The 17435-nt window shown below is 28.2% G+C and overlaps 1 protein-coding gene across 3 annotated transcripts in view; it reads left to right on the plus strand.

The window, feature by feature from the left end:
* LOC136977455 (cyclin-D-binding Myb-like transcription factor 1) overlaps window positions 1–17435 on the plus strand; it is a 68185-nt gene that overhangs the window by 7645 nt on the left and 43105 nt on the right. For 2 of the 3 annotated variants that reach the window (XM_067272946.1, XM_067272947.1), the window contains exon 2: window positions 14250–14551. In XM_067272946.1, the coding sequence (XP_067129047.1) occupies window positions 14272–14551 (280 nt within the window). In that variant the 5' untranslated portion in view covers window positions 14250–14271. The remainder of the gene's footprint in view (window positions 1–14249; window positions 14552–17435) is intronic. The other variant, XM_067272948.1, reaches the window with a different exon arrangement.

Below are 17435 nucleotides of genomic sequence, written 5' to 3' on the forward strand. Positions count from 1 at the left end.
AATAACTAATTGGTAGAGATATATGAGGCTTATCAAACTGTTTTCATGGTCCTTTTTAGAAAAAGAGTGGCGATCCTTGCTTAACACTACTGGTCAATTTGACCAGAACAAGACTTTATAAACTTGTCAAATTTTAAACCTTCTTTACATGTAATTCTGTCTTTGTGACTTTTAGACCTAGAATGGATGTCTAAAACATTTTGACCAAATTCTTAATAATTAACAAGTATTATACATGTTTACTCAAAAGTGCCAATTATGATCATAATGACCAATATCAAAAATAATTTATTTTATAGCTATGATAGGGATTGAACAACCTTTGATATATGTGTCAATATTGATAAAGTTGAGTTTTGAAATAGTATAATGAGAATGACAAATAAAAAATGAACAACTTTTTCAGAATTAATATTTACAATTATTGCAAGATATTGATAAAGGGGAATTTAATGGTGAAGGAGGAGAAAATTTTCAGCAAGGAAGAAACGAATTAGTGAATTTCTCTAGTTTAATTTCAGATAACAACAGATCAATTTACCATCTCCTTGTCCTTCTCTGAGCTCGAGTTTTGACTATTTCTAATTAACTCTTTTAACATATAAACTTGGCGTTATAATTTATAGAGACAAAAAAAAATGGAGCTCAAATGAATAGTGGAAATTGCTAGGATGCACGTCTACATTAAAAACTTAATATATAAAATTGCATGTAGACGAAGAAACTAAGTTAGGGACCAGGGGAATAAAACTCCAATGAGGAACATTCTCCAGCACAACACCTCTCTCCATCATAAGGTTATAAACACAAATGCTGTATGCACTGTTTGTATCAGGAGATACCATCATATGTTGATGCAAAAATTGCATATAGGCATAAACACCATACATTCCAGCTACTTCAGAACAAGAAAGACCAAGCAGATATGGAAAGAGCACTGAGCATCTGAGCACTAAGGATAACAGATTTGGTATACATCAGGTCTACAAAGAGATATTTCAAACAGCACATCCTGGAACAGACTGATATAGAAGAGGCAAATTACTGCCCTTGCTATATATGCAAGTGATAATGAGATTAAACCAGAACTCCAACAATCTGCTCCAATATGAAAAACATACCATACAAATTAGCTCAGAAATTTAGAGTCACTAGAAATATTTAAGGCAGACCTCCAGGGCCTATCCATCAATTTTAAAGAAGAAAAACAGGTCTCAAGAGCATGGCAGGCAATATTCAACCAATCATTGTAAAAGGAAATGAATAAACTGTGAATAGATGCACCCTATTGGATATTTAGAAAAAATTTAAAGAGAAAATTGAATCTGAATTCCTAGGAGATTCTTCTACACATTATAATCCAGAGCACTATACCAGAAAGATTGAATTTTGAAAAAATCTACCTGAAGAAGGTCTTAGATATAAACCGAAAATGTTAGTAACAGATTTCTCACTTATTTGAATGACTACATAATGTTGGTAAATTTTATTTTGATTTGTCCCTACTTTAAATTTGGAAAAGATTTCATAAATTTTTGTTTTCTGTTCTGTTCAGAGCCAGTTATGCCATTAATAGTTTGTTCAGGGTGATCAGCTTCATTGTTTTTATTGATCATAGTTACTATGATCAATAAAATAATATACTTTAAATTTTTGAAATTTGATAGTGTCCTTCTGTTAAATGTATAAACTGTATTATATTTAAAATGAAAACAACAATAATCATAAATTCTACTGTTGAACTAATGATTATCCAATTTTAAGTTTTTGTAACATTCTACACATTTCAAGTTTGTATATGATGATCCTTTATTCTGTGTTTTTTAGATGGTTGGAGTTTTCACTTTAGCCTGAGGATGAATTTTTAATAAGGTTGAAAATATTTGCAATAAACAAAGTTTGTTGGAATTTAAGATATTTTTTTTATTAGTTATTTAATGCTCTAATTGATTGTTGTTTTAAGTTATTTTAATGTCGGATATGTTTGTTTTCTTGAAATTGAGTTAAAATTTGAAAGTGCTTGAATTTAAGTGTTTTGTTAATGTAATTCATGAAAACATGATTTTTAAAATTTTTACTTCATTCATCAAACATCACAAACATCTTGAGCAGATGGAAATATATAAGGCCACCTGCAAAAAAATGCTATTAATTTTTGTGATGTTGACTCCTTCCCTTCCCCACAGTTTGAAAGTATTTCTTTGAACTATAAATCTTACTATCCTCTTTCTCCTTTCTCTCATTTCACATCACCCTCCCTTCTGCACAAGTGTTTGGTTTGGCAATCCCCTATTTGTTTCAGCATTTGGTGATTAGTTTGCCTGGTGATGCCCATTCAGTTCAACAGGGGCAAGAACATTTGCAGTTGTTATAAATTTGCTGGTTTATAGGTTTAGTGTTTTTAATTAATTCTTTAAATTTTAAAAATGCTTGTTGACATAATATTTTAATTTTTATTATAAAAAAAAAAAATAGTGAGACCAACTAGATAAGAAAACATGTGTATTTTATTTTTAGGCTTCTGCTAAAATTAAATATAAATAGTAAATTGTTTTAGTCCAGAATTACAAGATACAGGATCATTACAAGATTATATCCAAAAATAAAAGATTATATTTATATGTTTGTGGAAGTTATCTTGATTTAATATCTGTGATTAGTTTCATTAAATAAAGTTTTGTTATTTTTTTTCTGTTAAAATATTATCATATTCTCCTAGCATATATGAGTCTAAAATCTAATAGATGTTCTTTGAGTGTAATTTAAAAAATTACAATGCTCAGTTTCAATAAGTGATATAATTTAGCAGATTTTAATTATTTATAAAACAAATAGGATTATTTAAATTGGTTCAACTATAATGGAATTGCAATGATAAGCAGTAGCTATTCTGACCTCATTTCACAGTATAAAGGAAACATGCTTTGAAGTGAAATTAAATATCACTTGAACTGTGATGACAAACAATAAGTAAAAAAAAAAATAATCAACAGATAGTGAGATTGTCATTCACTTGAAGAATCAGTTTAAAGTAAGTGATAACCTAAATCTGCTGAATTGGAGCTTTGGCTCAAAATGCTGAAATGTAATCGCATACAGGATTACATTACATTATAGATGGTGTTTTACCAAGTGAGATTCACTTTCCTTGATATAACATGTCTTAGTTCACAAGAAAGTCCAAAGTGGACAAAGATATAATATATATAAGCAATTAAGGACAGGAAGCATGTATTTAAATGTTCCTTCTATTATTTGAAAAAATAAGAGCAATATTTTTAACTTTCTTCAATACATAAAATGTTAATATGTTTAATGTTTTTGTTGATTTAGGTATGTGACATGATTAATTATAAAATAATAGTGTGCTGTTCTATGTTTGCAAAATTTTACTGACTTATAAAACAGTGTATTGTAACATATCTTTGTTCACTCATATTACTTATCTGGAAAATATAAATTACTCATATAATATAGAATTAATTTAAACTTGTTTTTGATAGTAACCATATTCATATATTCATTTGTCTTATAATTATGGAAATGATAATTTAATGTATTCTTGATATACTTAATTCTTGGGTAAGAATTTATGGGTATTATGAAAAAGTCAAACTTCCTTTAAAATGAACAACTTTTGGAATAATTATAGATCATAATTGAAAAGTTTTTAGATTCAAAGTTTCATAAACTGATATTTTTAATCTTACATTGAAAATAATTGAATGGTTTTATAGAAATAGAAAATATTACAGCTGTTTAAATATCATTCATTAAAAATTTAATTTATTCGTTTTAAGTTTAAAAAGTAATGTGAAATGGCAAGAACCTCTCTCCAGTTAACAAAGGCCCTGGATAGCATTACATCTGTAAAATATTAAACAAAATATAATAATAATTAGAAGAAAATATGTACAAAATATATAAATATAAAAATAGTATGACAATACAAGGTAAAAATACATTATTGAAGTGATTAATTTATTTTTCCATTTATTACAGGAAGTTAATTTTGTATTTATATTATTATGTCACACACACCTTATATCTCTGAGACCAATATTTATTGCTGTTTTTCATCGTTTGAATATAGAACCACCATAAAAACGTTCCAGAGAATTGAAAATACCTGACGATCTGTTGATCATGTTGAAAACGTTTGTTAAAGCAATAAATATTGGTCTCGGAGATATAAGGTGTGTGTTACATAGTATTAGTATATACACTAGTATATACATTTAGATTCTTTTTACATAGTTAAAAGAATCTGAATGTATATTGAAATTTATATTATCATTTTAAATATTATAATAATCTCTACTGATATTTCTATGTAAAATATAATATATAATAAAAATAATAACTAGTTAGATTAAATCATAGTTTGATGCTAAGAATCAATAATTACTAACAACTTTTAGAATTGGAATTTCTTCAATGCAGCTTTCAAATAAGAAGGGAAAATGTTCAAATAATTATTATTGGTGATAAGAATCATTTGAAAATATTTTTTAAAAGAATTTAATATGGATTTTTGAATTTGTTATGAAGAATATCAAACTTGTATTATCTATTAGATTACTGCTTAAATATAAAGGAAAAGTACAAAACTTTTAAATTCAATACGAAAGAAAATTATAAATTTTATTTATTTCTTCTTATTAGTATTATTATTATGCTATAAATTATGATAATAATTACTTATATTTTACAAGATTATTATTTATGTAGTCTAGTTATCAGATTTTGTCTACTTAGTACCAGATTGATAGTTATTTACTGTATTACTTCAAATTTAAGCCATAGTAGAAATTTAAAATTGAAAAAAAAAAAAAATGATTTTGTATATATGATTTACATCAATTGCAGGGTCTTTCTTTTTAGGCCCTGAGAATGATTTTCTGTCTTTTTTACACTGAAATAACTTTTCCTTCATTGCTCTTCAATAATGCACATTCTTTTCATCAATTGTAAATCTTTTACTGGCTCACAATTTCCAATTTTTTCAGCGCACAGTATAATTTTTCTTTTGAATTCAGCATCATATGTAGACCGTTTTTCCATTATTAGTGAGTATGGGTAATAAAAAAATTTTAAATTTGATTCTACACAGCTTATATCAAACAGCAACTGGATTAAATCAGAATGGTTAACCACTGAATAAACTGCTATCAATGATCATAATACTATATGATGTGTAGAGCATAAGGCAAAGACCCAATTGTTGGGGAGTGGGAGAATGGCAAAAATAAGAAGTTAAAATATTTGCTTCGAATTTAAGCTGCATCCTAATTTTGTCTTAAAAATTGGAATAAAAAATGTGGCTTAAATTCAAAGTAATAAGGTATTACTTAGATTAAATAATATGAAGAATATTGTCAATGCCAGAATTATAGTGCTAATAATTACTGGGGATAATAAAACAGCATTTAGGCCAGCTTTTGGGTTCTTTATTGTACTGCTAAGTCATGTCCATTAATCTTCATATCGATAATAGTCTAAGCTGGAACTACACAGTAAACAGAGACACTTAAAACACCTTATATACTTTTCCAGCAGTTAATTTTTAATAAAACTAATGTTTTCAACTTGATTAATAAGCCATCAGGTTTTGAAGTCTTTGTATTTTGAAGTTATGCTTTAACATGGATATCTGTGGCAGGGAGTTGCAGATCCCTCCCACAAGTAGCATAGTTTTCTACATAGATCATTTTCAATGAGTATGTCAAGCAACCAGATACTAACCTAAGATCACCTATGTGATTTCAAGTGACCATTATACAAGGTATTAGGTCAATTGGAAAGTCATTGCTATACCAAACAAAGTGGAAAAAATAAGAGAGCAAAATGAAGTAATAGATTGCTGAAATCAAAGAATGGATGAAGATAATTTGAAATTGTAAGCTTCTTAAAGATTGTTGGCTGGAATATTAAAAAAAGAACAGTGACAATAAAAAAATTTATTTCTCTTTGAAGTTTAAAACTATCATAAAAAACTATAGTATTTGCAAAAATTCTTGTATGCAGTGATAGGGTAAGAATTTAGGAAATAATTTTTTTAAATAGCTCAAAACATCAACTTTTATAAGTGTAATAAAACTGTGTTCCGAGTCTGTGTAAATTTCAAAATGTTCATAAAAATATCAGTTAAAATCAATGAAAAAAGATTAATAGTCTTGAGTTTTTAAGTCAGTAAATTGTTGAAAATGTGGCAAAAGTTTATGGTGACAATGGATCATCTGTGTGTACTGTCAGAAATTGATTTACTCAATTCCTGTCTGGAGGCTACAGTGTTAAAGATAAGCCACACTGGATTAAAGATGATGTGATGTTTTATAAGAAATGTTTTCAATACATTGAAGACATGTCTTATAAAACATCACAACTTCTTTAAGAAATAAAAAAATTTCTGCATTGTTTAATATTGTATTAAATAAGTATTGTGTTTGTAAAGGTAGCATTTGTAATGATGTTTGTGTTTGTGTAAGGTAATAAAAGATTTTTTATTTTACTTACTCTGCTCCTTTTTCATTGTAAATAGTTGGTCTCCTTTAAATTAAGGCTGATTGTAACCTCTTCAGATATATGTGTAATCTCCAGTAGATGACATTAAAAATTTAATGCTTTTTATATGGAAAAATCCTTTTCCAAAAATTATTGAAAATGGAACAGATAGAACCAAGCAGTTTTCTTTTCTTTTTGTTTTTGCATTAGAATCCTATTTTATTCTTCTATTATGTATAGTTTAGAATTTGAAAATTAAGGAATTTGATTTTCAAAATTCTAAACCATATATGTTAACAGAAGAGTTAAATAGGATTCTAACGTTAAAAACATCTATTTGGTTTTAATTTTATTCCATGTTTGAGAATTTTTTTTTAAGGATTTTCCCATAGAAAAACCCATAGATGGCATTAAAAATGTAATGCCATCTGCAGGAGATTATAATCTTTTTGATTATGCCTGCAGCCTTATAAGATGCTTTTTTGGAGTTTCATGTGCTTTTTAGCCTGTCAGTTAAAACTCCTGAGTTTTTATTTATATTTTAAGTTACTAAGGATACTTTTAATTTTAAATTTTAATATTTTGATTCTGGAAAACAATTTTTCTATAATTATTAATAATATTTATAAATAAAAAATTTAGAAATAGTTGTCTATTAATAATTTAGAAAATAATTTGAATGTTGACTCATTTTACAGTGATATTGGATTTAACAACTCCTCATGATATAATGATCAACAGAGGTCTTGATTATTCCCCCACAAGCATAATACTATTTTATTATCAATATAATCACTTTGTAAATGGTCATACTTTCATTATAGAAACCTTTCAGAAACATGAATCAATAATCTTTTGAGAAAAGAAATGAATCACTGACAGATATTCTGTTGATCTTTTTTAAGCCTAAATTTTGGCTTTTTTTTAGTAACTTACATTACATAAGTTACTGAGAAGGAACTTTTATTAATATAGACTTTATTACTGGATGTGGATATGCATTTCAGGTCTTAATGACCCTCTTCAGTCCTTATACAGATTTTATTACAATATATAATAGTTTTAAATTACATCACACATACGTGTTTACTGAGAATATTTACAAAAAATTTTTTACTTACATTGGTCGATTATTGAATACAAATTGATATTAAGGTTGTGCAATTAATTGGATATATTATTAAAACCTTTATAAAATAAAATTAAAGTAGATAAATAAAAATAAATTACACTTTACGCCAACTTTTGAATAATATATAATAACTACACGTAAGTGTTGTGGCGTTACCAATATCAACTTTTAGAGTATGAGAATGTTCGCTAGTACTTTCAGTAGCATAAAGTTACTATCATCAAGTGAATATTGAATACTACTGCTGTCGAATTTTAAGTTTTCGAACAATATTTGAAATTAAATATAGTACTTGGATGGAATATGAAATAAATTTAAATTAAAACGATGTACTAAAAATATAAATTGTTTTATAACTTTATGCTACTGAAAGTACTACCGAACATTCTCATACTCTAAAAGTTGATATTGGTAACGCCACAACACTTAAGTGTAGTTATTATATATACAAGAAAATATATTATATTTTGTTGCTAACTGTAGTTAGCAACAGAATATAATCTATTTTCTTGTCTTTTGTTAGATATTCTCATTGTAGTCAATTAAGACTGCTTTGTTCTAGTTCCAAAACATGACTGGATACGCTGATCTTTGAACTTTTCTAATAGGGAACAGATAATTGATCCTGTTTATATGTAGTTAGCAATGTGTGTTGGGAATGGCAGGTGGTAAGAACTCATTCAGTGAGACTATTTGTTGAATGAGTATTATCATGTGACATCTGCAAAAATTACAGTATGTGAATATGAATAATTGTTACATTTTCTTCCAAGACATGACAATAGATAGATTCCAATAATAATACTAATATATTATTATTTTTATGTATCCTATATGGCCTAAATATAGTACCTAGTACTCTGCTAGACCAAAATAAAGGTATGACTACAAAATGAAATTTTTATTTATGTGCTGTTTATTTTGTACTGTAAGACCCCTGCTTAACACTGATTTAAATTATTGAGGCATTTCATTGATTTGTATATAGTATGATTATTCATGAATACGAACCAATCAGAAGAAGATGGCAAAAAGATGTACTTTCTTTAAATCTATGTTTGTTTTGTGCAATTTTGGAAAAAATATAACATCATAGATGCCATAGGCAATATCGACTTCGCTTGACAAGAATTAACTGATAAATGCGTGAATGGACTGTGGAAGAAGTTATGGCTGAAGGTATTCAAGAATTCTCAATGAGAAGAGCCTATCACTGTATCGTTAGGTTGACCAAACTCAACCTAATCAATACAGCAGTATTAGGAGATGTAGACGAGCAGAATATTGAGGAGTTACTGCAGGTTTCTGGTGAAAGCCTTATCAACAACGACCTTCAAGAACTGGCAGAACAAGGAATTCATGTAGAACTGGAAAATAGAAATTCTGAAAATGAAGAACCCAAAAAAATTTCTGTACAGATTTCCTTAGTAAAAGTTTGGTAACGATAACTGAAATCATTGATCAAATTGTAGCAAATGATTCAGATTTTAAAAGGAGTGGAAAAGCAAAAGAGGCATTTTGGATGCGATCTTCTGCTACTGACATTTGCTTACGGAAAAAAGAAAGTGACAAATGAAACTTCAAGACTTTATTGCAAAAAAACAAGAATTTCAGAAAAGTCAGGACCTTCATCACAAAAAATGAACTTTACATTTCTGTGTGCATATGTTTACGTGTTATTTAACATATATTATTATACAAATTAATATAAAAATAACTTAAAATTAAAATAAAATTTGTTTATTTTTGGTTGCGTGTTTCCCTATCTCTATTTACTCTAGGTTAAAATGACCTTGTTTAACACTTTGTCGTGTAGGAACGCATCCCCCGCATTAAGCGGGGTCTTACTGTATTTATATTTAAGAATTTTCTGACTGTGTGACTTCCACTGGAGACAAACAAGTCATTTGTTCCCACTGCATCAGACTTCTAAGAGTGGACAAGTTGGAAATTTATGTTATCTGTCTCATTCAGTAGTACATGAAAGCCAAGGGATAGTGTAATTTTAAACAATAATCATTTTAGTGGGAGTATATCCCATTTCCTCCATTTGGAAAAGTTTCAGCAGATGTTTTTGTATGTGACATGTGTTTAGTAGGGTAGCTTGTATAGTGTGATAATATTTCTAGACTTTTGTATTTTATATGATACGATTCCTGGCATGATAACTATGCTATTCATCCTCCACAGTTACTTTATTTTGTGAAGGAGTTACTAATTTTTTTAGTGTATGAACTTTGTATATTGTGGAAATTTGGTATAACTATGTCTACAATGTATGTGATTTTGTTTTGTTTGTCAGTGAATGAGATGTCTGGTTTGTCTGTGATTATAGCATATTTTGTGTGTGTTGTTTTCTATGACTGTCTGAAGTGTGTATTTGTAGTATGGTTTCTGGATGTATAGTAGTTTTTGTTTGTGTGCAAGTTTTTGATGTATTACATTTGCTATTTGGTTATGTCGATGAAAGTAGTCTATACTAAAAGCTTGCACACAATATGGCATTTTCTTTAAGTGTCATCTGTGAGCGTTGTTTTTAAAATGTAATTTTGATATTTTTGTATTCATAACCTAGTCTTGGCAGTTATCTGTCCTTTTTGTCTCTGCAAAGAGCTATCCATAAGTGATGATAAACTGATCTTTTATATGTTTCAAGCAGTGACAGCATTGTACACAAAAATGCAAACATTTTCAGCCTTGTTCAGAGGCTAACATCAGGCTTCTGTAGAAGACTTTCTTCTTTTCTAGCTGAACTTTTTTGGAATTTGGAATGTTTTCTAAAACAAGATTTGAGATCAAAATTTTAAAACAAACTATTCATTTTTCATATATACTGTATTTTACGGACTATAAGACGCACTTTAATTTTTAAGCATTTTTTTTTTTTTTTTAAATACCTATAAGATGCTACGGACTATAAGACGAACCTGAATTTTAGAGGCAATTTTTCGAAGAAAAAAATGCGTCTTATAGTCCGTAAAATATGGTATATGTCACCAACCAATGTCACAATTATTAAATTGTTTTAAAAAGTTTTTAACACCTCACAATACTTTTGTAGAAAACATAAATTATAGCTAGGGCTGCCATACGTCCCATATATACGAGACTTACCATATTTCACTAATCAGTCCCGTATTACTTTTTGTCCCATATTACTTTTTGTCCCATTTTTGCTCTAAACTGTACATGAGGTGGCTGGCGAGTGGCAGTGCCTCGGAAATAGAACATACTATTGCAATTTCTTATTCTTTTGTCCCTGGGATTCTGGGAATCCCGGAATATAATTAATTATTTTTAAGATATAAAATAAATCTTAAAATCGAATGATAAATTTATTTTTCATTTTTAAGTAACTTAATATGTCCTGCAACCTTCAAAATAACAACATTAATAATACTGTATAAAAATTACTTTTGAATTATGTAGAAATTTTCACAAACAGAAAAAATTTATTACAGTCTGTTGGAAACTGCTTACAACAAAAATGCCTTTGAATTGAGTTGAAAATAAAGAAAAAAATGAACTTAGATCGAACTTCTAGGTTAGAAAGTAATTTTTGTTATTTAAATAAAACATAATACAAAATATTATTGTAAATTTTTATAATAAGATTTTAAAAAGCAAAGATGGTCAGTACTCCGATCACTCAATTTGATTCTTATTTTACTAAAGAAAAGTCCCGCTATCAAGAATGCTCTTTTTTATTCAATTGAGGTGGGTGAAATTGTCTTTAATGCATTTAAGAGAAGACAGAGGTTACTTGTTTTTTCATCTATAGTTTGGAAGATTTCTGCTTCGTTTTCAAGATGCGTTATAGTATTCCTGATTTGTCTACCTCGGCTGCTTTAATAGCTGCATCGAGCTTACAGCCTGATAATTTGGCAGTTCATTTGGCTTTAACAATCAGGTTTATAAAGAAAAACTTCACACTTGCATACTTTGTACTCATTTGTATCCTTGCTCAATTTGCACAACTTTGCATAATGCAGTTATTCAAGCTACTGGGCAAGGTTAAAAATTAAGACAGCATAAGCACAACTATTCCAGATATTACAGGTTCAGGCATGTAAAAAATTTTCAGAGTTCTGTTACAAATAGGCTACATATTGATTATTGACAATCTGTGATGTGCCATAATAAGCAAAAATTTAAAAAACGAATAAGCAGGCTTAAAATTAATAAATACAAATGTATTCTGACAGTTTGAGTTAATTATACTTTCTATTTACAAAATTTTCTCAACCTTAACACAAAATAAGAAAAAAGTAAACTTTTTAGAAATTTGCAGAATTTCCCAGGATGAGAAGAATTTCCTGGGTTAAAAAACAGCTGGGATCCCATTGGAGAAACCCTACATATTTACAAGTAAGAAACATCGATATTGGCAACACAGAGATTCTATTCAACCAGTTGGTATGTCTAAAGTCTATTTAGAGAAAAATAATATCATCCAAAACTATGAAGCAACTATGAAATTGAGTATGGAAGAGAAATAGCTGAAGTTTTTTTGCAGATACAAAGCATATTGATCAGAAGTCATCTAAATATATAAAATTACATGGACTGACTGACTGAGTGAATGATTCATCATCACCCAGAGCAAGCCACTGAACCTAATGAGGTGAAATTTGGTACACAGTTAAGGTATGTCATGAAAATGCACACTAAGAAGGGTTTTTTAAAAATTTCCCCGCAAGGGGAGATGGAGAGGATTAAGGCTTAACCTGAAGAATGGCTTCTACTGTACTATTTTAGATGCGATTCTTTGTTTTTAATTACGTTTAGTCTTCATTGAGTTTTGTATTTATTGAGTACTTAGGTGTATTAAATTAATAACATTTTTAGACATTGTTATAAATATTTTTATCTATTTTGATTTTTTAACTAAATGTTCAAACTGTTTTAAATTTGAATTTGTTATTGCATATTGGTTCGATTATAGAACGATTGTAAATGTTTGAAGCAGTAAAATGATTCTCAGTAATAAGGGGTATGTGTTATATAACAATTACTATGGTTGTTGAAGATTACTGTTGATAGTAAAAACTTAATTTCCAAATGTACAAATCATCCAAATCGTTTGCCCAAGCAATGCCAGGCTCATTTGCTAGTCTCTAATAAAGCTATGCGAATACGTATTTGCCATTCCAACCCACAATGCAGATGTGGAGAGAATATTTTCCCTAATGTCAACTCAATAGTCAGATGAAAGAAACGGGTTGTCAGTGGAGACAATTGAAGCAATTATGATTTGTCATTATAATTTTATAATGACAAATATAAAAAATATTTATAATTTATAATGACTTGTACCCAATTTTATAATTATGTGAAAGAAGAAAATCATATAATTAAGAAAGTAAAATCAATTTTAAAATATGACTGAGCTGAAAAGGATTAGCCTTGCATCTTTTTTATTATTCTACGTGTTCATTTTATTAGATTGCTTAAACTTTATTGATTTTTTATCAGAGTAAAATAAACCATTACTTTCCCACTTTTCATATTTTATTTATTTAGCACTTAAATAAACATATTGTATCAATGCTTGGCAATTATGGCAACCCTAATTATAGCTTAAAATAATAGAGTATTGTCTAGCATACAAATGGTTGTGTAACTATGATATTAAATTGTATCTTCATATGCTGGATTGAGTATTTTTGCTATTAATACTGATGATTTGCTATTACAGATCTGATGATGGCCCTTGAATGTGGCCAAAAATGTTTACATTTTCATTTACAATGCTGTCACTGTTGAAAACCTATGAAAGATCAGTTTGTCATCACTTATATAGTAACTCCAGCTTTAAGAATAATTTTATAAGATATCCATGAGTCAGCCAGCAGTTTGATATAATTCTGTTAACATGATCATGTTAGAGATTGTTACGGTGTCTACTATGGAGTGCCTTTTGAGCCCAAGACTGTCTGATCAAGTTTGTGCAATTTGCGATTAAGTCAGTGTTAAATAAGTTTAATGGTTGAAAAACTTTTATGTTGTCTATGTTCGTTGTGAAGATTTATGATGTCTGTAGCCTTGTCCTTTGTCCTTATCAGGAAGAGTCAGCCTTTCTATAGAAGCATTACGATTGTGTTTTGTTTTGATAATGTTGTTTTAGTTTTGTGAGTGTTTAATGTTTTTAGCTCTAAGTGAATATATTAATACTGGAATGACATACATGTTGATTGCTTTAAATGTGTGATTTGCATTAAGTTTTATCATTAGTATTCAATTTAATCTGCTGTTCTGTTCTTTTGTTGTCTTTATTTTTATTTGTGCATGCTCTTTGAGTTTGGTCTGTAGGGATCCAAAATATTTGTACATTTCACCTTCATCCATGTTATTATTATTATTATTAACAAATGCAGGACACTTGACATAGAAAAAGGAATCTTGAAGAAAAATGATTTTGTACTCAAATGTAGATGTCATTGAATTCAAGGATGAGTGCAAAGATCAACAAAAATGTTTTATTAAAGGTGTTATGAATTAATAAATAAATATATTTTTTATAAATGAATTAATTTTAGAAATGATAAAATAATAATTATTGATAGTAATTTTTGGATAAAAAATATAAATTGAACATTTTTGTCTTATTTAGGTTTGTGGGTGGACATAACTTTATGGATTTACCTGACGATGGTGTGGCAGTGCAAACAGATCTTCCTGTGGATAGTGAAGTTCCTGGATTAACTGATAGTGAAGATCCTATTGGACTAAATCTTTCTGAAGAAGAAATAAATTGTTCTAGAAATGAGAACAGCATCACTAATATACACTCTGATGAAGGGCTTTCAAATGACCCAGATGATCAATTGGACATGGGCATTTCCAAGAGAAAAAATATTCATGTATCAACAGGTATTCAAGTTCCATCTGAAATTGTTGTGATTGCAGGTGAAGGTAAAAAATATTTTGAATTGGGATGTTGTTTCTTAAATTTATATTATTTGAAAAACAATTTTTAAAATATTATTTGCCAAAATATCAGTTTCCAAATTATTCTTTAGAAAAAAACATTTTTGAATCATCTAGAACCAATACAATCATTCAAAAATAAATATTTAATATACATTAGTAAATTAGCTGCATTTTTCTGCCAATAATATTTAAATATGTGGAATTCTTTATTGACTATTTAATTAATTAAATTACTGCAGTACAATGAAACATCACTTACATTTAGTGAAAAATTGTATAATAATTAATTAAAATTGTGAAATTTTGACTTATGAATTTAAAATGACTTTAAAATGACTTATGAATTCCTAACAATTTAGTTTGGATCATTTAATAATAAAATTATTAATTTGATTTAAAATGGACTGGTTTTCTTAAAACTGATAGCAACACTCAAAATAGACTGTAAAATATACAGCTACTGTTTGCTATGTTATTTAATGGACCTTTCAACGAATTACTTGCATTTTAATACAAAATATACAAATTCTTATCTGAAAAATAATTAAATTATTAAAAAGTGTTTTTAGAACTTGTGTCTTATTTATTTAAAATATTCAAAGTAACATTATTCTATACTTAGAATACATTTGATCATGTAACTTCTAGAACAGAGTTATAAAGAATAAATAAATAATTATCAATGGGTTGATTTTCATGTCAAATACTGTATAGTAAAACAGAGAAAACAAAGATTGGCATTGTGTATGTTAAAAAAAAGTACATATAATGTCAATCTCAGTGATTTCTCCATTTTATTAAATAAATAATTTTTAAGCATTCTAAAATTTCACTCTTTTTTCATTAAAAATTCTTAAATGTAATACAGATTAACAACTTGTGTACAAACTTTTAAAATTAAATGGATTATAGGTTTAAAAATATTAAAACACTTAAATTATTAAAAATTTTCTTTGTAGGTCTATATTAAAATTTTGGATAAAGTTCAAATCTACATCTGGGTTTTATCCAAAACAAAATTTTTAAATAAAAAAGTTTTTACTTAATTTGAAACATATACATTTATTTTTTTCATTATCAGTCTAATTTGTGGTTTCATTTTAATGAAAGAAAGATGGTGATTGTAAGTCATATGTTAGTAATAATAATAGAGTATTTTAAAATTGTCTACAAAGGAGCCTGCTAATGAAAACAATGTGTTTCTAATCAATAAGAATTTTTATTAATAAATTCCAATTTTAGTAAAAATCTAGAGCTATGGATTTGGACTTGATTCAAATTCTTAACTTAGAGAAAATTTTTAAATTACTGGTTTAAAAATATTAAAACAAATTATTATCTAATTAGTAATAATAGTAATGTAAAATTTTATATACAAGGTAACTGTTAATCTTCATTATATTTTAAAAACTTTTTAAACATATGTCATTGAATTAAGTTAAAAAAATCTTAATTTAAAAAATAGATTTTTTTTTTAGTTTAATTCTAGAAGTTGAAAAAATCAAATATAATTTGAACATGAAGCCAAGTTTCTTCAAAACTGTCAAATGAAATAAAATTATAAATTTATTAAAGACTGTCTTTTGTTACTTTTATTTCAATTTTTTTACTGATGATTTGAATTTATTGATGAAATGAAAATTTAAATGGCTTTTATTTTATGGAAAAGAGATAAATAGTAAACTTATCTGTTTAACTCTTTCATGTTTAATTATCTGTTTGGATTAATTCAGTTTATCGAGTTATTTTTATTGCATGTGCTGAAAAAATATACTCCTATATAATCAAGTATTGCATGATATAAAATTTTAGAAAACTAAAGTGCCTGATAGTGGCCAAGTGGATAAAAACACTACTAGTTAGTCATGGGTTTGTGCCTCACCACCAAATTAGTCATGTGACATTTTCCATGTTTTCTTCACATGTCTAACACCTAAATATGGGCCAGTTTCCCATAGAAAGTCCCAAGAGGCACTCCCCTTTGACAGATGCCCAGATGTTGCATTGCCTTATCCAATCAATCTTACAATCCCCAAAAAACTTAAGCCTAAACAATAAAATGAAAATTTACTAACAAGTAGAATACTTTATTAATAATCATCATTAAATAATTAACTGCGCAACACATCGGGATGAATATAACAAGTGCTACTCACATGAACCAATTAACTGGTGCGAATACAATTAACATTTGATTGACAAATGTTTTCGTAACCCCTTCTGAGCTCTTTTTCAGGCTTCTTTTTAAATCAAAACAGGCTGGCAGAAATACTGAGAGATAAATAGGAAGAGGATAAGGAGAGGATTCCTCTCACTTTTAACCCCTATTTAAAATCGTTGTACACCACAATTGCCAAGAGATGTCAGGTCAATGTTACCTATAGGAGATGCCCCTCCATTTTCAACATATTATGTAATGGAAAAGACTCCGCTAACCCCAACAGACTTCTTGGCATTTATAGCATCCCTATCAGAGACAACAGATGGGATAGGGAAATGGTGTATGTTGTCTCCACTAAACGTTCAATAGGGTCAGGATATGGGAACGTAAATCTGATATACAACATAGGAGTACCACCACACTTTTCACCTACTGACGAACCTTTATATTACGGCAGACTTCCCCAGAGCTCAAATTATCCTTACCACCATGCACCCGGAACACCTCAAATGGTTGGAGGCGATCAAAATTTTTAAGGCTTGCTGCAGAACCACTTGCATTAATTTTAGGGATGAGATGTATCTTTTGAGAGCATGGCAGGCTTTACTAGACAATGATATTTAATTTTTAATCATATTTAAAGGGGAATGCATGTGAATATGGTATTTGAAATCACTTAACATTCAAATATAAAATCAAATTGTA

Source organism: Centruroides vittatus, unplaced genomic scaffold, assembly GCF_030686945.1.
Source record: "Centruroides vittatus isolate TY-2023 unplaced genomic scaffold, ASM3068694v2 contig_459, whole genome shotgun sequence".
Lineage (NCBI taxonomy): Eukaryota > Metazoa > Arthropoda > Arachnida > Scorpiones > Buthidae > Centruroides > Centruroides vittatus.